This window comes from Nyctereutes procyonoides, unplaced genomic scaffold, assembly GCF_905146905.1.
Source record: "Nyctereutes procyonoides isolate TBG_1078 unplaced genomic scaffold, NYPRO_anot_genome, whole genome shotgun sequence".
NCBI lineage: Eukaryota > Metazoa > Chordata > Mammalia > Carnivora > Canidae > Nyctereutes > Nyctereutes procyonoides.
Window position 1 is genome coordinate 75,087,768 of NW_026575125.1, and position 22,338 is coordinate 75,110,105.

General features: G+C 41.4%; 2 protein-coding genes across 4 annotated transcripts; both read left to right on the forward strand.

Moving 5' to 3' along the window:
- Positions 1 to 291: 291 nt before the first annotated feature.
- Positions 292 to 3,781, forward strand: LOC129518647 (RNA-binding protein EWS-like). Its single transcript, XM_055338846.1, has one exon. It carries the CDS (start codon positions 1,639 to 1,641, stop codon positions 3,604 to 3,606), a length of 1,968 nt encoding a protein of 655 aa, XP_055194821.1. The 5' UTR covers positions 292 to 1,638; the 3' UTR covers positions 3,607 to 3,781.
- Positions 3,782 to 18,171: 14,390 nt separating this feature from the next.
- On the forward strand, positions 18,172 to 19,926 carry TCEAL1 (transcription elongation factor A like 1). Of its 3 annotated transcripts, none has more exons than XM_055338848.1 (2): positions 18,172 to 18,296; positions 19,173 to 19,926. In XM_055338848.1, the coding sequence occupies exon 2, from the start codon at positions 19,191 to 19,193 to the stop codon at positions 19,665 to 19,667; it is 477 nt and encodes a 158-aa protein (XP_055194823.1). In that variant the 5' UTR covers positions 18,172 to 18,296; positions 19,173 to 19,190; the 3' UTR covers positions 19,668 to 19,926. The 3 variants fall into 3 exon arrangements, with proteins under 3 accessions (XP_055194823.1, XP_055194822.1, XP_055194824.1); XM_055338847.1 differs by having other exon boundaries at positions 18,173 to 18,323; XM_055338849.1 differs by lacking the exon at positions 18,172 to 18,296 and adding an exon at positions 18,704 to 18,801.
- Positions 19,927 to 22,338: the final 2,412 nt, after the last annotated feature.

The window sequence follows — 22,338 nt, forward strand, 5'->3', positions numbered from 1 at the left end:
TAATAAATAAATAAAATATTTATTGAAAAAGGCATCCAGTTAGGAAATAAGTAAAAGGATTCCTATTTGAAGAGAAAAATTAGAAAAACCCCAAATGTCTAACATAATCATAGATAGCAAATCCTAAGGAATCCATTAAAAAAAACTATTAGAATGAATATATTAGAGGAACACTGTGGCAGGATACAATATCAATATATAAAGTCAATTGCATCTCTTTACATTAGAAATTAACAATCTGAAAGTGAATTTGAGAAAATGTAAAATTAACAATCTGAAAGTGAATTTGAGAAAGTAATTCCATTTACAGTGGCATCAAAAACAAAACAAAACACAAAACAAAACAAAACATTGTTAGGAATGTATCTAACAAAAGAAATGCCAGACTTACAAACTGAAAACACAAAATGTTGTTAAAAGAAAATAAAGAACTGTGCCTGGGTGGCTCAGTCAGTTAAGTGTCCAACTCTTGATTTGGCTCAGGTCATGATCTCAGGGTGTGGGAGAGGGGTGGTGGGCACGGGGGTCACGCTCAACGGGGCATCTGCCCAGGATTCTCTCTTTCCCCCTGCCCCTCAGGCTATCTCACTCTCAAATAAATAAATCTTTTAAAAACTAAAAAAAAATAAAGAAGACCTAAATGAAGGGAAATCCCATGTTCAAGGACTGAAAGACAGTATTGTTTAGACGGCAATATTCTCTAATTGATCTACGGGTTCAGTGCAATCTATCAAAATCCCATCTGGCTTCTATGTAGAAAATGACAAAATAATTCCAAATTCATGGGATCCAGAACAGACAAAATAACCTAAGAAAAAATAACATTGGCTAGCTCACACTTCCTAATTTCAAAACTTACGACAAAATAACAATAATTAAGATGGTGTGGTACTGCAATGAGGTACTACAGATATGTAGATCAATGAAAAAGAACCGAGAGCCTAAGAATAAGCCCTCATACTGAAGGTCAATTGGGTTTTTTTTAAAGATTTTATTTATTTATTTATTTGATAGAGAGAGAGAACAAGTTGGGGAGGGGAGGGGAGGGAGAGGGAAAAGCAGGTCAATTGGTGTTTGACAAATATGCCAAATAATTGAAGGGGAAAGAATAGTTTGAAACTAAAGTGGTGGGACAATTGGATAGCCACATGCCACAGATTTAATTTAGACCACTACATCACAGATATACAAAAATTCGCTCAATCTGGGTCATAAGTATTTATATGAGAGCTAAAATGATAAAACTCTTAAAAAAACATAGGAGGAAATCTTCATGACCTTGGGTTTAATAATGCTTTCTTAGTATGTGTGACAAAAGATGGGATATATTAGACATTATCAAAATAAAAGAGTTTTGTGCTTGGGATGCCTGGGTGACTTAGTGGTTGCATCTGCCTTCAGCTCAGGTCATGATCCTGGCGTCTGGAATCGAGTCCCACATTGGGCTCCTTGCGGGGAGCCTGCTTCTCCCTCTGCCTATGTCTCTGCCTTTCTCTCTGTGTGTCTCTCATGAATAAATAAATACAATCTTTAAAAAAAAAGTTTTGTGCTTCCAATAATACCATTAAGACAGTGAAAAGACGAGAGGGAAAGCGAGAGGGAGACGGACGTTGAGAGAACGAGAGGGAAGGAGAGAAAATGGCGTCCACGGATTACAGTACCTACAGCCAAGCTGCAGCCCAGCAGGGCTACAGTGCATACACCGCCCAACCAACTCAAGGATATGCACAGACCACCCAGGCATATGGGCAGCAGAGTTATGGAACCTATGGACAGCCCACTGATGTCAGCTATACCCAGGCTCAGACCACTGCGACCTATGGGCAGACCGCCTATGCAACTTCTTATGGACAGCCTCCCGCTGGTTATACTACTCCAACTGCCCCCCAGGCATACAGTCAGCCTGTCCAGGGGTACGGCACTGGTGCTTATGATACCACCACTGCTACGGTCACTACCACCCAGGCCTCCTATGCAGCTCAGTCTGCATATGGCACTCAACCTGCTTACCCAGTCTATGGGCAGCAGCCAGCAGCCACCGCACCTGCAAGACCACAGGATGGTAACAAACCCGCTGAGACTAGTCAACCTCAATCTAGCACAGGGGGTTACAACCAGCCCAGCCTAGGATATGGACAGAGTAACTACAGTTATCCCCAGGTACCTGGGAGCTACCCCATGCAGCCAGTCACAGCACCACCATCTTATCCTCCTACCAGCTACTCCTCTACACAGCCGACTAGTTATGATCAGAGCAGTTACTCTCCGCAGAACACCTATGGGCAGCCGAGCAGCTATGGACAGCAGAGTAGCTATGGTCAACAAAGCAGCTATGGGCAGCAGCCGCCCACTAGTTATCCCCCCCAAACTGGATCCTACAGCCAGGCTCCAAGTCAATATAGCCAACAGAGCAGCAGCTACAGGCAGCAGAGTTCATTCCGACAGGACCACCCCAGTAGCATGGGTGTTTATGGGCAGGAGTCTGGAGGATTTTCCAGACCAGGAGAGAACCGGAGCATGAGTGGCCCTGATAACCGGGGCAGGGGAAGAGGGGGATTTGATCATGGAGGCATGAGCAGAGGTGGGCGGGGAGGAGGATGCGGTGGAATGGACGCTGGAGAGCGAGGTGGCTTCAATAATCCTGGTGGACCCATGGATGAAGGACCAGATCTTGATCTAGGCCCACCTGTAGATCCAGATGAAGACTCTGACAACAGTGCAATTTATGTGCAAGGCTTAAATGACAGTGTGACTCTAGATGATCTGGCTGACTTCTTTAAGCAGTGTGGAGTTGTTAAGATGAACAAGAGAACCGGACAACCCATGATCCATATCTACTTGGACAAGGAAACAGGAAAGCCCAAAGGTGATGCTACAGTATCCTATGAAGACCCACCAACTGCCAAGGCTGCTGTGGAATGGTTTGATGGGAAAGATTTTCAAGGAAGCAAACTTAAGGTTTCTCTTGCTCGGAAGAAACCTCCAATGAACAGCATGCGGGGTGGTATGCCTCCCTGTGAGGGCAGAGGGATGCCACCGCCACTCCGTGGAGGTCCAGGGGGCCCAGGAGGTCCTGGGGGCCCCATGGGTCGCATGGGAGGCTGTGGAGGAGACAGAGGTGGCTTTCCCCCAAGAGGACTCCGGGGTTCCCGAGGAAACCCATCTGGAGGAGGAAACGTCCAGCACCGAGCTGGGGACTGGCAGTGCCCCAATCCCGGGTGTGGAAACCAGAACTTCGCCTGGAGAACAGAATGCAACCAGTGTAAGGCCCCGAAGCCTGAAGGCTTCCTTCCACCACCCTTCCCACCCCCGGGCGGTGACCGTGGCAGAGGTGGCCCTGGTGGCATGCGGGGAGGAAGAGGTGGCCTCATGGACCGCGGTGGTCCCGGTGGGATGTTCAGAGGTGGCCGCGGTGGAGACAGAGGGGGCTTCCGTGGTGGCCGGGGCATGGACCGAGGTGGCTTTGGCGGAGGAAGACGAGGCGGTCCTGGTGGGCCCCCTGGACCTTTGATGGAACAGATGGGAGGAAGAAGAGGCGGGCATGGAGGACCTGGAAAAATAGATAAAGGCGAGCACCGTCAGGAGCGCAGAGACCGGCCCTACTAGACACAGAGACCCCGCAGAGCTGCACCGACTACCAGATTTATTTTTTAAACCAGAAAATGTTTTAAATTTATAATTCCATATTTATAATGTTGGCCACAACATTATGATTATTCCTTGTCTGTACTTTAGTATTTTTCACCATTTGTGAAGAAACATTAAAACAAGTTAAATGGTAGTATGTGGAGTTTTTTTTCCTTCTTTTAAAGATGGTTGTTTAACTAAAGACTAAACAATGGGAAACCCTTGTGAGCATGCTCAGTATCATTGTGGAGAACCAAGAGGGCCTCTAACTGTAACAATGTTCATGGTTGTGATGTTTTTTTTTAAATAAAATTCCAAATGTTTATAAACAGTAAAAAAAAAAAAAAAGACAGTGAAAAGACAACCCAAAGAATGGGAAAGAGTACTTGCAAATCATATATTTGATAAAGAACTAATTTCCAGAATATATAAAGAACTCTGGAAATTCAACCATAAGAAGACAAATGACACAATTTAAAAACGGGCAAATTATTTGAATAGACATTTCTCCAAAGATATATAGATAACTAATAGGTACATTAAAAAAGCTCAATATCATTAATCATTAGGGAAATGCAAATCAGAACCAAAAGGAGATTACAATTCATTTACAACATGATGGCAAAATGAAAAGTTTTGGCAAGGATGATGAGAAACTGGATCCCTTAAACATTGCTGATGGGAATGTAAAATGCTGCACCCAATTTAGAAAACAGATTGGTAATACTTCAAAATGTTAAACATAGACTTATCATATGACCCAGCAATTCTAGTCCTTGGTATATACCCCAGAAAAATAAAAATATATGGTTACATAAAACTTGAACACAACTGTTCATAGCAGCATTGTTTATAACAGCCAAGAGAAAAATGAGAAAAACCGCAAATGTCTATCAATTGATGAGTGGATTAAATATATGGTATATCATATAATAGAATATATTTGACAATAAAAGGAAGAAGTACTGATACATGCTACCACATGGATAAACCCTGAAAACAATATGCTAGTGAAAGAAGTCAGTCACAAAAAGCCCTGTATTGTATTATTCAATTTCTAAGAAATTGCCATATCAGCAAATCTGTAGAGATAGAAAGTAGATTAGTGGTTGCTTGGGGCTGGCAGTAGGGTAGTGAAAGAAAATGATCGGTGATGAATACCAGGTTTCTTTTTGGAATAATAAAAATGTTCTTTTTTAAGATTTTATTTATTTATTTATTTGACAGAGAGAGTTCAAGAGCACAAGCAGGGGAGCAGCAGAGGGAGAGAGAGAGCAGCAGGCTCCCCACTGAGCAGAGGGCCCAAGGATGCAGAGCTGCAAGGCTCTATCCCATCATGACCTGAGCTGAAGGCAGATACTTAACCAACTGAGCCACTCAGGTGCCCTGAGAAAATAAATACATTCTAAAATTAGATCAGATGATGGTTGCTAACCCTATGGATACACTGAAAACCACTGATTTGCACACTTTACATGAGTGAATTATACAGCATATAAACTATATCTCAAGCACACTGTTAATGAGAAATGATTACACAATAAAAATAACAAATGTACTGTGTACTTATATGTAGAAGTAAAAATAAGACAATAGAGAAAAGGATGAGGGGGGAATACATGGTTGTAAACTTCTTCCATTATCCATTAAGTCATATAATATTATTTGAAGGTATATTTTGTGTTAATATAAAATAAATAAACACTGCAAACTCCAGAGCCATGGCTCAGGTATTTTATCTGGGGGGAGAAGCAGGCTGTCTAACAGAGAACTTTAAATCTCCTCCCAAAAGAGATGACTTCATTTGCAACAGTGTGTGGAGATCAAGCCTAAAGCTGACTCACAGGCCCCTAGATATCTTCAGAATGGGGCTGGTCACCAGAAAGACCAAACAAATTATTAAAAGGTTGGAATGTTCAGTTCTACCTCCCCATTTCCTTGGGAGAGGGGCTAGAGATTGAATTCAATTACCAATGACCAATGATTTATTCAATCATGCCTACATAATGAAATATCCACAAACTTCCCTAAATGACAGGGTCTGGGGAGCTTCCAGGTTGGTGAACACATCAATGTGCTGGGAAATGGTGTGCTTGGAGAGGGCATGGAAATCCTGCACCACTCCCTACCCCCCAATACCTTGTCCTCTCTTTCTCTTCCCTTTAGCTGTTTCAGAGTTGTACCCTTTAAAATAAACCAGTACCAGCAACTAAAGCACTTTCTTGAGATCTGTGAGTTGTTCTAGTAAGTACTGAAACTGAAGAGGGGGCCATGGGAATCTACAAATTTGTAGTTGGCTGGGCAGAAGTGTGGGTAGCCTGGGCACCCTATTTATGGCTAGTGTCTAAAGTGGGGGCATTCTTACAAAATTGAGCCCTTAACCTATGAGGTCTGTGCTTAATGGTGACTTAGTGCCAGAACTGGATTGAATTGTAGGAAAGTCGGTGTTGAAGAATCAGAGAATCCGTTAGTGTTAAAAAACACATTGCCTTTGGTGTCAGAAGTAGTGCCAGGTAACACCACACACGGTGAAAAGCAATTGGGAGGACATGGTAGATTCATTGGAGATCGAGACTAAACTGTAGGTCAGCTCATTTACCAGAGAAAACCTGTGAAAGAGAGAGCCAAGAGAAGACCTGGAAGCAGAACTAATCTCAGTCTGTAGAACAATTTATGCCTCAGGGCATTGTTGAAAACAATAGAGCAATCAGCACACAATTAGTGGTGCTTGACAGGTTTGTGTGGTCAGGGAAATAGACAAAGAGAGCCCTGTGAAAACCACTGTCATCCCAGGGTGACTGTGAGCATACCTTAAACTATGCCCACTAAGGAACAATGTTAGAGGTTTCACACTGTGTGGACACAGGCATTATTTGTTTAGCTACTAGCTGAATTATCTAAATTATCTAAAATAATCCAGCTAGCCACTAAACAAACATAAAAACAACAACAACAAAAAAAGCCCCAAATGGGGAGGAGGAGGAGCCGATATCCAGAGTTGCTACAACATATTATCTAAAATGTCCAGTTTCCAACAAAATATTATGAGATCTACAAAGAAACAGGAAAGTATGACCCATATATCAGGAAAAAAGTAGGCAACAGAAACTGCATCCCTGGGTGGCGCAGCGGTTTGGCGCTTGCCTTTGGCCCAGGGCGCGATCCTGGAGACCCAGGATCGAATCCCACGTCGGGCTCCCGGTGCATGGAGCCTGCTTCTCCCTCTGCCTATGTCTCTGCCTCTCTCTCTCTCTCTCACTGTGTGACTATCATAAATAAATAATAAAAAAAAGAATGATCAAAAAAAAAAAAGAGTGACCAGATATCATATTTTAAAAGACTTTAAAGTAGCCACTAAGGGGTGCCTGGTTGGCTCTGTGGTGGGGTATCTGCCTTTGGCTCAGGTGTGATCCCAGGGTCCTGGGATGAGTCTCGCATTGGGCTCCCCGTCAGAAGCCTACTTCTTCCTCTGTCTTTGCCTCTCTCTCTCTGTCGAATAAATAAATAAATGAATAAATAAATAAAATATTTAAAAAATAAAGTAGCCACTATAATTGTGATTCCAGATTGAAGAAGAAAGGAAGATATGATGACAATGTGTAATCAAATATAGAATATCAATAAAAAATTATTTTTTAAATAAGTACAAGTGGAAATTCAGGAGTTAAAACATACAATGACTGAAGTGAAAAATTCAACAGTATATTTGAACTGGAAGAGTAAATAGTGACTTTGAAGATAGACTGATAGAGATTAAGCAATCTGAACAACAGACAGAAAAGGGCTGAAAAAAAATGTATAAAGCCTCAGAGAAATGTGACATACAATTAAGTGCTATATTGGCTAAGAAAATGACTCCCAATGGTAACTCAAATCCCTAGGAACCAAGTGAAGAGATCCAGAAATTATATATAAGGTTAACACAAAAAAAGTTATAAATATATACTTGCTTTCTTTTCTTCTTTGTGAGTCTTTAAAATATATAAAATTACACAAAGTAATAATTATAACAGTGTATTGTTGGGTTTACAAGATGTATAGGTGTATTATACATAACAATAAAATCAGTGGAATAGAGTTACATGGAAGTAACATTTCCGGATCTCACTAGAATTAAATTAGTATAAATCTGAAGCTGATTTTGATAATTTGATATGTATATGGTAAACACAACAGCAAACACTAAAGACAACATATATATATATATATATATATATACACAAATCATTAATAAAACTAAAATGCAACATTAGAAAGCATTCACTTAATGGAAAAGAAGAATAAAGGGACAAAAAGGTATGTGACATATAGATAACAAAAAGTAAAATTGCAGATGTAAATTCAACTATTTAACTGATAATGAAATATGATTGAACTATCAAAAAAAAAAAGGCAGCGTTGTCAGATTGAATATAAAAAACCCAAAACCTAATAATATGCTATTTACAGGAGGCACATTTTAAATTAAAAAATACAAATAGATTGAAAGTAAAAGGATAAAAATGATATACAAACAGCAACCACAAGTAAGCTAGAGTAGCTATAGTAATAATCAGACAAAATAGACTTTAGAACAAAAAAATTTTATAGAGAGATGTATAATAATAATAAAAGGATCAATATATTAGAAAGCTATAGTAGCTATAAATATATATGCACTTAATAGAGACCATCAAAATACATGAAGAAAAACTGACAAAAATGACGGGAGAAATAGACAATTCGATGATAAAAATTGGAAACTTTCAATTTTTATTTTATTTTTTTAAAGATTTTATTTATTTATTTGACAGAGAAAGAGAGCGAGTACAAACAGAGGGAGTGGTAGGGAAGGGGAGAAGCAGCCTCCCCATGGAGCTGGGAGCTTAATGCAGGACACCATCCCAGGACCTGAGCAGAAGGTAGATGCTTAACCCATTGAGCCACCCATTCACCTGACTTTCAACTTTTAATAATGGATAAAACAATTAGGCAGAAGATCAACAAGAAAATAGAAGACTTGGGGCTCATGGCTGACTAAGGTGATAGAGCATAAGACTCTTTTTTTTTTTAATTTTTGTATTTATTTACGATAGTCACAGAGAGAGGGAGAGAGAGAGAGGCAGAGACATAGGCAGAGGGAGAAGCAGGCTCCATGCACCGGGAGCCCGACGTGGGATTCGATCCCGGGTCTCCAGGATCGCGCCCTGGGCCAAAGGCAGGCACCAAACCGCTGCGCCACCCAGGGATCCCGAGCATAAGACTCTTGATCTCAGGGTCATGAGGTCAAAGTCACATTGAGGGCAGAAATTACTTTTTAAAAAATAAAATAGAAGACTTAAAAATAAGGCTTTATTTATTTGACAGAGAGAGACACACACAATGAGTGCACAAGCAGGGGGAGCTACCCACTGATGAGGGAGCCTGATGCAGGGCCTGGGATCATGACCTGAGCCAAAGGCAGTTGCTCAACTGACTGAGCAACCCAGCTGCCCTGAAAATAGAAGACTTGAACAACATTATAAACCAACTAGAACTAATCACCATCTATAGAATATCCCACCCACTAGTAAGAGGATATATATTTTTCTCAAGTGCACATGGAACAACATACTCCAGAATAGACCATATGCTAGGCAACAAAACAAACCACCATAAATTTGAAAGATTAGAAATAATACTAAGTATGTTTTCTGCTAATACAGAATAAAAGTAGAAACAAAAACAGAATGAAATTTAGGAAAATCACAAATATGTGGAAATTAAACTACTACTCCTAAATAACCAATGTGTCAAAGAAGAAATCAAAAGGGAAATTACAAAATATATTGAGATGAATGCAACTGAAGATACAATATGCCAAAACTTATGGGATGCCTCCAAAGCATGCTTAGATGAACATTTATTGCTGTAAATACCTATTTAAAAAAAGAAAACGGTGTCTGGGTGGCTCAGTTAGTTAAGCATCTGACTTCAGCTCAGGTCACAATCTCAGAGTCCTAGGATCAAGCACCACATCAGGATCCATGCTCAGTGGAAAGTCTGCTTGTCCCTCTGTCCCTCACCCACTCATGTGCATGCACTCTCTCTCTCTCTCTCACTCACTCACTCTCTCTTTCTCAAATAAATAAATAAAATCTTAAAGAAAAAGAAATATCGGGCAGCCTGGGTGGCTCAGCGGTTTAGTGCTGCCTTCAGCCCAGGGTGTGATCGTGGAGACCCAGGATCCAGTCCCACGTCGGGCTCCCTGCATGGAGCTTGCTTCTTCCTCTGCCTGTGTGTGTCTCTGCCTCTCTCTCTCTCTCTCTCTCTGGGTCTCTCATGAATAAATAAATAAAATATTAAAAAAAAGAAAAAGAAATATCTTGGGCACCTGATCTTTAAGTGTCTGCCTTTGGTGCAGGTCATAATCTAAGGTTCCTGAGATCAAGTCTTGCATTGGGCTTCCTGCTCTGTTGGGAGCCTGCTTCTCCCTCTCCCTGTGCCTGCCACTCCCCCGACTTGTGCTCTCTCTCTCCGTCAAATAAATAAAATATTTTAAAAGAAGAGAACCAGGACACCTGGGTGGCTCAGCAGTTGAGTGCCTGCCTTTGGCTCAGGGTGTGATTTCAGATTCCTGGGTTCAAGTCACACATCGGGCTCCTTGCATGGAGCCTGCTTCTTCCTCTGCCTGTGTTTCTGCCTCTTTCTCTGTGTGTCTCTCATGAATAAATAAATAAAAACTTTAAAAAAATAAAAAAAGAGAACCATCATAAATCAATAACCTAACCTTCTACCTTAAACACTCTGAAAAAGAGCAAACTAAACTTAAAGCAAATAGAAGGAAAGCATTAAAACTATAGTGAATAGAAGGAGGACATTAAAAAAGACTAGACAGATACTAATGAAACAAAGAATAGAAAAAAAATAGAGAAGATCAATAGAACCAAAAACTGATTCTCTATAAATATCAACAAAATCGACAAACCTTTAGGTTAATTACTCAGGGGAAAAAAGAAAGAAAGAAAACTCAAATTACTAGAGTCAGAAATGAAAGAGAGGACATTACTATTGACTTTATAGAAATAAAAGGACTATGAAGGAATACTATGAATAACTGTATGCCAATACATTAATTTAGATGACATGGACAAATTCTTAGAAAGACACAAACTACCAAAACGCACTCCAAATGAAATAGCAAATATGAACACACCTATAATAAGAGAATTAATTAGCAAACAAAAAGCTACTGATATGGAAAAGACTAGTTCCAGAATTCACTGGTGAATTCTAACAAACGTATAAAGACAAAAATGAGTACCACTGCTTCACAAACTTTTCCAAAAAAATAGAAGTGAATACCTCCCCACTTATTCTATGAGGCCACTATAATCCTGTTACCAAAACCATACAAAGATATTCCATGATGCATTGGAACAAGTAAATGGTGAGCACGTCAATTCTATGACTGCTAATTGCCAAGAGAGGCTATCCTTTTGGTTCCATTCAGAACTTACTTCCAACACAGAATACATTCTAAGAAACACAAATGACTAAGAAACCCAATCACATTCATTTTTGCATGTGTAACTTCTCTGTATCTGCCAACCACTTATATTGAAAATGATAACAAAGAAGGAAAGGGAGGGGCATCTGTTTTGTTCAGTCAGAAGAGCCTGCAACTCTTGATCTCATGGTTGTGAGTTCAAGCCCCATGTTGGTTGTACAGAGTACATAAATTTAAAAAAATCTTTAAAACAGAAAAGCAACCCAGAGCTCCTTCTCCCTTCAGTCCTTTCAGAGAATGTGCATACATGCATGCATCAAGAAAAGAAATAAAAAGTTTAGTTTCGTGCATTTCCATTATTCTGGTAAGAAGCAAATACATATGCATGTACAAACTATAAAAGATGAATTGTGCAATTTTGGTGATTCTGTATATGAGTGAAATGCTCTTGTGCTTGCATTTAAAACTGGCATTAGGGCAGCCCAAGTGGCTCAGTGGTTTAGCGCTACCTTTGGCCCAGAGCGTGATCCTGGAGACCAGGATCGAGCCCCGCGTCAGGCTCCCTGCATGGCGCCTGCTTCTCTCTCTGCCTGTGTCTCTGTGCCTGTCTCTCTCTCTCTCTCTCTCCTCTCATGAATAAATAAAATCTTTTAAAAAAACTGACATTAAAGAATACAATGATGAACTATAGAATTCTTTAAAAAAAAAAGACTTCATTTATATATTCATGAGAGACACACACACAGAGGCAAAGACACAGGCAGAGGGAGAAGCAGGCTCCATGCAGGGAGCCTGATGCAGGACTCAATCCCAGGACTCCGGGATCATGCCCTGAGCCAAAGGCAGACACTCAACCACTGAGCCACCTAGGCATCCCCAAAATTGTATATAATAAATACAAAGCACCATGTCAAAGTCAATATCCATGGTCATAAATCCTATTGACAGCATGTAGCCTTGATATGATGTGATGAAATCGTACTTTCTCTCTGTGATGTTCCTCCCCCAAACCCATAATCCCAGTGTAACCAAGAGAAAACCATTAGCCAAATCCCATTAGATATTGTAAATAGCATCAAAATCAGAGAAAGTCTGAGAAACTGTTATAGCCAAGGGGAGCCCAAGGAGATATGACAGCTAAAAGTAATGTGGCATTCTGGATGGGGCCCAGAAGTAGAAAAAGGGCATTAGGTAAAAAACAAAGGAAATTTTAATAAAGTATAAACTTCAACTAATGATAATATGTCAATATTGGTTCATTAGTTATAACAAATGTACCGTATTAGTGTAAGGTGCTATTGGGTGTGAATATATTGGAATTTTCTGTATCTTCTTAATTTCTCTGCGAATCTAAAATTGTTCTAAAAAGTGAAATCTATTTAAAATAAAGGAAAAGTCAAAAGAGAGACCACAGGAGAAAGAAAAGCTTTATATTTTAGTCCCTTTAAAGGTACTTTTTCCCTTGCTCTTTGAATAAGGCCCTCACAAATTATGTAGCCTACCGAGCCTCTGCCCCAATCTGTCATCCAGACCTCAGACTGGGGTTGTCCTGGGCCCTTCTGAGAGTCCTGGAGGCCAAGAGTAAGGCTGTGAGTGTATATGTTGGGGCCCAGCAGGGAAGGCCAGCATAGGACAAGTTCTGGGCTCTGACCTTGTCTGGCTTCCAGGAAAAGCAGCAGCACACCCACAATCTGAAGAGGTCCCCACTGCTCCTCCTCACCATGGTAGGCAGCATTGAACTCCTAGCATCCTGGAGCTGGAAGGGACATCCAGCATTGTTGTACCATAACTCCTTCCTCCACCTTTTAAGGAGAAGAAGGACATGAACAGAGGCCTGAAGAGGGGTAGAAGTCTCCTAGGCCTCCAGAGCCCTCCAGCAAGTGACAGCCTGGGTCCTGCCCAGCCCAGGGCCTGGTACTGCCTCCCTCTGGCCCAGGTTGGACCTGCTTTCCCAGTCCCTGAGTGTTTCCCAGCATCTTGGGTTGCTACCCCACCTTTCCTCAGAGCCCCTTCCTTGTTTCTCTGAGCATAAGCAGAGAAGAGGGGAGGAGATAGAGAGAGAGAGATGAGAGGGATGGAGATAGAGATAGAGATAGAGAGATGAGAGATGAGAGAGAGAGAGAGAGAGAGAGAGAGAGAGAGAGAGAGAGAGAAAGCCCCAGTTAGGATGAGGCCAGAAGCAGAAAAGAGAAGGCTCTGGTCATTGCACTTCCCACTTGGTTATTTCCCCTGGGGCAAGAGTAGGGGAGAGCCTGAGAGCTACAGGCTAGAAGGGGCCTGCTGAAATCCACAGCAGCTAGTCTTGAGACCAAAATACTGCTGTGGGTGTCATTAGGAAAGAATGCAGAGGCGAGGGGGAACCTCTGAGCTGGAGAGGGCATTACTCCTCAACTCCATGCAGACAGGCCCTGCAAAGTGAAACCAGACCTCCATGGAATCTGTGCTGTAGAGAGGCTCTGAGGGAGGGGGGCTGTGTTTCTGCCACAGAAGTGCAGCCTCACCAGAGAACAGGAATCCCAGAAACTCACCCTTGGCTTCCTCAGATTCCCCCAGAGAAAGGCCATGCCCCTGGAGACTGCTGTCATGGCAGCAGCTGCCAGGGGCTGACTGCCCTCCCCCTTGCCTGCATGGCTGCCTGCCTGCTTTCTGATACCTTCAGCTCCTGCTACGCAAAAAGGCCTGTACTGTCCACCCTGGCTACATGTAAATGCGCCTGAAGCCCACTGACCAGGCGCAGTTTTACAAGGTGTTTAAAGGTTCCATCTCTTACATCATACTGCCAGGATTTCAATCCTATCTTGGCAACTACCATCTGCGTTTCCATCAGAACAATTTGTAATCTCCCAGAGTATTTATTATCTCACCTTTAAAATGGCATTTCTTGGACTTAACTCCTTTCTAGCAGTTGTGAGCCAAGCAACATGTCCTCATAGGACCCTATGTCAGCAAGTATCAAATCAAATCCATAAGAAGGGTTATTTCATAGCACCCACCCCAACCACACACAAAGAGCAGACCACATTCCTTTGGAACAAATGGTTGCCACCATGGCAGAACCACCTTCACTCTATTTCCTACTGAGTGCCCTTCCTCTCAAGGGAACCAAAATCAGTTAGTCAGACAGAGTCAGAGACTTAGAGCCAATGCAGACACTGTCTTCATTCTTCCTTCCGTTCCTCATTCTAGTTCTCTATACCCCCCTTGTCTGACCCCCATGTTTACCAAATCTTCAACAAGGTTTAATTTATACCAGTTGGGGAGCTTTCAGGGGCAACTATGTCTTCTATCAGCAGCACTAGAAAGTAATCCCACCCTACAAAGTCACACTGAGAGAGGAAAGATGGGGTACTGGCCTGGCAGGGACACTCCTGGCTGCCAAACCCAACAGAGGAAAGTAATTTTTTCATTTGTAGTTAGATCTCCTTGCTGAATTTATCATCCTATTCAATACTAATGGCATACTTTAAATTAATATTTTGTAGCTAATGTACTGAATGATAAAATTTGGATTCAAAGAATTAGAGAGTGAATCTAATAGACAACATTTAACCCAGAAAAACAGAAGTTTCTATATTTGGGATAAAATTAAAATCATTTACATATATACACCCTTATGTATTTTTGCAGCATCATTTACAATAGCCAAACTATGGAAGCAGCCCAAGTGTCCATCAATAGATTAATGGATAAAGAAGACATGGTGTGTGTGTGTGTATTATTCAGCCATAAAGAAATTAGTTCTTGCCATTTGCAACATGGATGGAACTAGAGAGTATTATGCTAAGTGAAACAAGCCAGTCAGAGAAAGACAAATATCATATGATTTAATTCATATGTAGAACTTAAGAAACAAATGAACAAAGAAAAAAACATAAACCAAAAAACACACTCTTAACTATAGAGAATAAACAAGGGGAAGTGGGTGAAGGGATGGTTGAAATAGGTGAAAGAGATTAAGAGTATATTTATCTTGATGAGCACTGAGTAATAGAATTGTTGAATCACTATGTTGTACAGCTGAAAGTAATTTTACACTGAATGTTTACTAAATTAGTCTTTTTTTAATTAAAGTCTTTTAAATTAAAATGATTTATGTAAGTTTATTAACAGGGATGTGTGGAACAGATTTGGGGGTGTCAGGTGATTGCAATTAAAGTGGATTCAACCATGTGATATGGCATCCACAAAATCTATGATCTTAGGATGCATCTACAGATGTAGAATTAAGGTGTGATAAGACCATTCCATTCTACACTAGGCAGAACTGTCAGTATTTTCAGAGGCATTTACAAATTCAGGAACGCGTAGGATGGTGAGAGACTGTGATAAAGTATACCATATCAGAAAGAACTGAAATAACTGGGGAGGTTAAGCCTAAATAAGAAAATCTTGGTGAGAATATAATTGCTTAAGGATTAAATGAGACAGCATATTGAAAATGCTTAGCACAATAGCTGGCATAAGTGCTCAATCAACGTTAACTTTTTAAAAAATTAAAAAACAATAATTAGTATTATTAGCATTAGGTCATACTAGCATTATTATTATTATTATTACTATTTCTATTATTATAGTTAAGGCTTATAGAGTGCTTTTTATGTACTGGCACCTTTCCAAGTCCCTTTCATATAGACTCATTTACTCATTTTACCAATCCCATGAGGTAGGTACTATCATGTATCCAATTTTGCAGATGAGGAAATTAAGTCACAGAAAGTTCTAGTAGATTGCCCAGTGTGTCTCACAGCTGGGAAGGGGAAAGAACTAGAATATTAACTCTGGCAGTGTCAGACTATCAAGGATAAAGGGCACTTTTGTTACTTTATTTTTGTTTCATACTACTCCAGAGGGCAGAACCAATACCAATATATGTAAACTACTGGGAGGCAGGTATCAGTTCAATAAAAGAAAAAAACTACTTTGGGAACACCTGGGTGGCTCAGTGGTTGAGCATATGCCCTTGGCTCAGGTTGTGAGCCTGGGGTCCTGGGATCAAGTCCCCCATCAAGCTCCTCGCGGGGAGCCTGCTTCTCCCTCTGCCTATGTCTCTGCCTCTCTTTGCCTCTCATGATCACATGATCACGCTGTGAACTGAAGGCAGACGCTCAACCACTGAGCTACCCAGGCATTCCTAAAAAATACATTAAAAATTTAAAAAGAAAAAACTACTCTGAATGATTAAAACTGAATGAAATTTCAATGTTGTCTTTTAAGGTAGTGAGTTCTCCATCACAGGATGTAAGGGGGGGAAAAGGATAGAAATGAAGAAATGAATAAAATGGGGGTCCTCTCTTGGAAAGAAACTATACAAATGATGAAGCCAACCTTTGGTAAAAAGAATAAAGACGGTATAGTGAAATTTGGATTTTAAAAGACACACTGAAAAACTGAAAAGTAAAACAGTTAAGGAAAAGATACAAAAGTGAACTAATATTTGTCTTGCTGCTATCTCAACACAAAGTAAATTAGATGTTGGAGAAAAGTGACAGAAAGCTCTTAAAATAGGAAAATTCCCATATGAATTTCTGTTTGGAAACTTACTAGACAGCCTGGGTTTGAAAAAAAAAAAAAAGATCCCATAATCCTTACAGATCTGATAGCCACTAACCCTAAAAGTATAAAATACAGAGAGGAGAGGTATAGTCTGCTCTCTGGAAGAAAAGACACCTGCATGAGAAAGTAGCATCCAGGCTGATATGAGTAGAGAAGATGCAGGCATGAGGTTTAAGATAATAAAACACCATTAGATCCAAACATACATACTTGTAATGACAATTGAGTATATTAATATGATTTTAATCCTGTTACTCAGTGTGTGGTCAACAGTATTAATGCATAGTTGGATATGAATATCTTCTGTACTGAATCTTTTGGGTACAGCAGTCCCAGGATCCAGGTATTTGCTGATTTAATGAATTAATATACACTTTCTTAACCAGCGACACCAAGAGGTGGCTGGTTAAGTAAGAATTTAGAGTACCAGAAAAATCTCTTTATTATGAATAACTACTGAAGAGCATATATATATACACAGAATACACATACGTATACATATATATGCTATATATGTGTGCATGTGTGTATACACACACACATAATAATGTATATAGAAGTGCCTGGCTGCCTCAGTCAGTGGAGCATGTGACACTTGACCTTGAGATCATGAGTTCAAGCCCCATATGTGGTGCAGAGTTTAGTTAATTTTTTAGAAAAATAGTGTGTATATATATATACATATTATATATAATAATGCCACACTCTCCACAAAAAATGCTTCCATTACAGATAAGTTTTTAAATTATTTGTATTTAGATGGACAAATGTATAATTTGACTTACGAAAATCATGTTTTTAATTTACATACTTCACAAGCAAAGTTCTAGAACTGAATACTAATTTAGACTGGAGCCTCTATCTGTGATGCAAGTTTGGGGGGGCTCAAAAAATCCTTAAAGTTGGGCAGCCCCGGTGGCTCAGCAGTTTAGCGCCGCCTTCAGCCCTGGGCCTGATCCTGGAGACTCGGGATCCAGTCCCACGTCAGAGTCCTTTCATGGAGCCTACTTCTCCCTCTACCTGAATCTCTGCCTCTCTCATTAATAAACTGGAGGGTATTATGCTGAGTGAAATAAATAAAATCTTTTAAAAAAATCCTTAAAGTCATAGAAAAATGAAAGCATATCATCCATAAAAGTGACAAGAGATGTAAATCATGTTCATAGAGCCTACATGGACATGATGGAGTTAGGGATGTGGATTAAAGCTGGGAAAGGTGGAATTCATTAGGGGAAACTAGTCAAATTTCAGTGCAGGATCTGGACTACAGGGGAAATATTGGACCTTGGTGGCTGACAACGGGAGAATATGGAATAAGGGAGAGAGGTGATATCAGAGTAAGCGGCAGAGAAGAAAAGGCAGTAACTCCCAAGACTGGATGCTGTCTCTGGTAACCAGGAAAAAGCAAATATAAACAAAGAGGTGAGTGACGATGCCTGATGTGTTATGAGCTAGGAAAATACTGGCAAGGCTGCAGCACGGCCGCCGGCGGTCAAAGTGGTAACTGGGGATCTGAGCTCGGCGGTGACGCGGGGCCCTCACGTGACCAGGAGCCTATGTCTGCCCAAGTCCCTCTCTCCTGGTCCTTTATGCCTGTCCAGACACCGTCTGCCTACTGCCCTTTGATCGAGGGGAAAAGCAGAAGGAAGTAAGTCCCCTTGGTCTTCTGAAATCGGTATGTGTCGGTGCTGCCCAGTAACCTCTGGGATCGGGATGGCAGAGAGTACCAGGCCTTTCCCTATATCCAGCCCCGCCCCGCCGCGCCCACATTTCGGTGCAGAAAATGGTGGTTTTGGGGTGAGGTGGAGAGATGAGTGGGGGGGCCCTGGGAGACACAGATACCTAGAAACAGTTTCTAAGTAATCTTTGGCTTCCACTTGCCGCTTGGAAAAGAAATGACGAGCACTGCGGGGTGGTGGGGCACGGAGGACGAAGCTTAAGGTGGAGTATGGGGGAGGGGAAACAGAGGGGGCTGGCGTGGGAGCGGCGGCTAGTGTCCAGAAAGGGACGGTGTGTCAGTCAGTCCTTCCCGCCTCCCCACTCCCCGCCCCCTACCCTGTCTTGGCGTCTGTTTGCAGGTCTGCAGGTCTGCAGGTCACAGGGGCGCGCCTCGAGAAGAGGGCGCCTAGAAAAAACCGCCAGGAGAGGTCCAGGTCGGGGAAGGGCCGGGCAGTGACCTGGGATGGGGTGCGCGGGAGGACACTGAAGGGAACCGAGTCGGCAGCACCGCCGGCGCGCCCCGCCCCTGCCACTGCGGGAGAGGCCTGTGGCAAGGCCTGCTGGGAAAATGGTGGGCTTTCGGAAAGGAGGGGGCGAGGGAGGCTGGGAGCTAGGGAGGCTGAGGGCAGGGTGGGACGCAGCGGGGTCTTCAGGGCCGGAGAGCCCCTCAACCAGCGTAGGGTGGGGGAACCTGGGCCTCGACTCGGGAAAAGGCAGGTATGAGAACCCGGGGCTGGGGTTTTGATGCAGCCGCCGAGTGTGTTGACTCGACTCTGCATTCCTTGTCTTCTATGAATAACTGTAGATAAAGACCATCCTCAACATGGAAAAATCCCGCAAAGAAAATGAACAGCCACAGAGCGCACCCAAGACTGATGAGGAGCGGCCTCCTGTGGAGCACTCTCCTGAAAAGCAGTCTCCGGAGGAACCGTCTTCCGAGGAGCAGTCGTCGGAGGAAGAGTTCTTTCCTGAGGAGCTCCTTCCCGAGCTCCTTCCCGAGATGCTCGTGTCCGAAGAGCGCCCTCCTCAGGAGCGCCTTTCTAGAAGGGACCTTTTTGAGGAGCGCCCTCCCATGGAGCAGCCTCCTTGTGGAGTGGGAAAACATAAGCTAGAAGAAGGAAGCTTTAAAGAGAGGCTGGCTCGCTCTCGCCCGCAATTTAGAGGGGACATACATGGCAGAAATTTAAGCAATGAGGAGATGATAAAGGTAGCAGAGGAGATGGAAGAAATGAAAAGAGTACGGAACAAACTGATGGTCATGCATTGGAAGGCAAGACGGAACCGTCCTTATCCTATTTAATGTGTTCGGCTTTAATTCTGTTTTGCCTGATACAAGTATTGCCACCTGAACGTTGCTTTTTCTCGTATACCTTTCCCCATCTCATTTTTAACTTTTCGTGTGTCTTTAGTTTAGGTATTTCACTTGTAACTGGCATAAAATTGGGGTTTCCCCACCCACAAGCTGCAAATCTCCCTTTTTCAATCATGAGTCTCTCCCATTTGCATGAAAAGATGTACATTATATATTGTGAAGTGAAAAAAACGATTTTCAAAAAGTATATGTTGCATCTCATTTTTGTAAAAAATGTATATTTATATATTAATATGCAAAGAAAAAAGTATATACTTAAATGACTTAACAGTGGCTATCTGTGCAGTAATAGGTGTTTTGGTTTGTTTTTTTCATTTTTGCTTCATCAGAACTAATTTTTAAAGACAAACATGTTACTTTCATTGCAAAAAATATAATGGGAAAAACATAAAAACCTGTCAATCAGCTTATAAAGACAATGTGACACTTAATAAATACTTGTCAGAACTTTAAAGAAAAGTAAATCTCATGTTTGTTTGTTTTTAAGTAGGCTCCATGCCCAGGGTGGAACCCAATGGGAGCTTGAACTCAAGACCCTGAAATCAAGATCTAAGCTAAGATCAAGAGCTACATGCTTAATGGACTGAGCCACCCAGATGCCCTAATTGCATGATTCTTTTAAATCTCACGCAGAGAAACAAACTTGGTACTTCTATTTAATAGTCACTCTTTTCCCATTTAAAGAGGAATAATGTTTGACTTAAAAGCTGCTGTGGAGCCTAATAAAGTGAAAATCCTAGAGCTGCCTTGTTTCCCCCACTTGTACACATAGGACTCACAACCCCTATAGATACCTTTCAAATACAGGGGTTAGAACCCAAAGGAGGTTTCACTTAAACTCACAAATAATTGCTGTGAGATTCCAGGTGACTGCCACATTCTATTTATATCCTGCTATTCTCTTCTCTTGGATACTGGCACATCTGCTGGGCACAGCAGCCCCTTCTGGGTCCTGTTCTTTCCATGCCCACTCCCCACAGCCAAGGTGCCTGGGTCCTCCAGTTGCAAAGCTTCACTGATTGCTCTGGAGTCCCTTCTGGACCAAAGCTGAACTGTGTCTCCTACAGATAAATGGAGAATGCCTCTCCGTCAGTTTTAATATTATACTTACCCAGGTGCATATCATCCCAGTGCTGCTTAAACCTCAATGTCTTAAAGAATTCTTGGCAAAATAGTCCCCTTTTTCCTGAAGGCCTCATCTTTCCCCCACTGGATTCAAACATGAATTCACTGAGACCTGGGCTACAAGACAGATCTGTGGCCAGCTATAATGCTGTGTATTCAGGATTGGAACCTCCCAACCAAACAATTTCAAAAAATGGCTATGGTTTTAGGTGCCTAATATTTGCCTTAGGGTGAATTCTCTCCCAAGGGTTTTCTGGCATATTTGCTCACCTTGTATAAATTAAAGAGGAAAGTCAGACTTAGATCAAGCTAGGACATTTCTCTTTACCCTGCCCCTCATCACCAAGAAACATTCAAAAGTACTTTATAAGTCATGAAACTACTATATATGTATATACACATACATACATATGTATGTGTGTATCAGATATTATGGTTTCTCAAAATACACCTATAACACCTAAGATTTTGTTTTATTTATCCTATTAATTCTAGAAACATGGATAGTGATTAATGATTTTGGAAATTACGACCCAGTCATGAACCGTGAGTTTGTTTGATTGACTATGTAGCTTCAGTGTGTTTACCTCTCTAGAATGTATGATTTCCGATTTCAGAAGGATTACTGGGGGGAGGAATTGTTTCCCCAAATTCAACATTAAAATTATTTACAAATTCTCTATATCAGCATTTGTCTTATAAAAAATGCAAAGACCTGGGCTCTACCCCAAACCCATTAAATTTCCTTTTCTGTCAATTAGCACACAAGTTAGACATCCACTGCTATATTAAGTATACTTTTGGTTTTAGTAAAAATAAATTGTGACATAAATCGAAGAAGATGCAGATGACTGTATCAGAATTTAAAAGAGTGAAAGGCTTGGGTCACCTGGCTGGCTCAGTCCGTAGAGCATGCAACTCTTGATCCTGGGCATTCCGAGTTCAACCTCTACACTGGGTGTAGAATTAACTTTTTTTAAAAAGTGAAAGTCTGGGGTGCTTGGGTGGTTGAGCGTCTGCCTTTGCCTCAGGTAGTGATCCTGGGGTCCTGGAATTGAGTTCCACATCGGGCTCCCCACAGGGAGCCTGCTTCTCCCTCTGCCTATGTCTCTGCCTCTCTCTCTGTGTCTCTCATGAATAAATAAATAAAATCTTTTTTAAAAAGTGAAAGTCTTGTCCAAGAACATTTATAAGAAACTAAAAACAATGTCATCCATTTTACTACATAAAATTTAGATTTCTTGCAGTGAAGCAAGACCGTACACAGAATAAAAAGCTAAGAGGATAATAAAATAAGCAAGATACATTTTCCACAACTAATATTATGTAATGCTTTTCATTCTTTCCTTCCAGTTAGTAAAATGGATCAGAAATAATTTTAAAGTCTTTTAGTAATCATCTCACAAAATTGTAAGCCAGTCCTGTGCTCTTGACCTATATATTTTTTTAATTTCCACTGTATGATGCCATTTTG

What these genes read in the sequence shown, in the direction of transcription:
- LOC129518647 (XM_055338846.1), top strand. Translation starts at nt 1,639, where the DNA reads ATGGCGTCCACGGATTACAGTACCTACAGCCAAGCTGCAGCCCAGCAG.
- TCEAL1 (XM_055338848.1), top strand. Translation starts at nt 19,191, where the DNA reads ATGGAAAAATCCCGCAAAGAAAATGAACAGCCACAGAGCGCACCCAAG.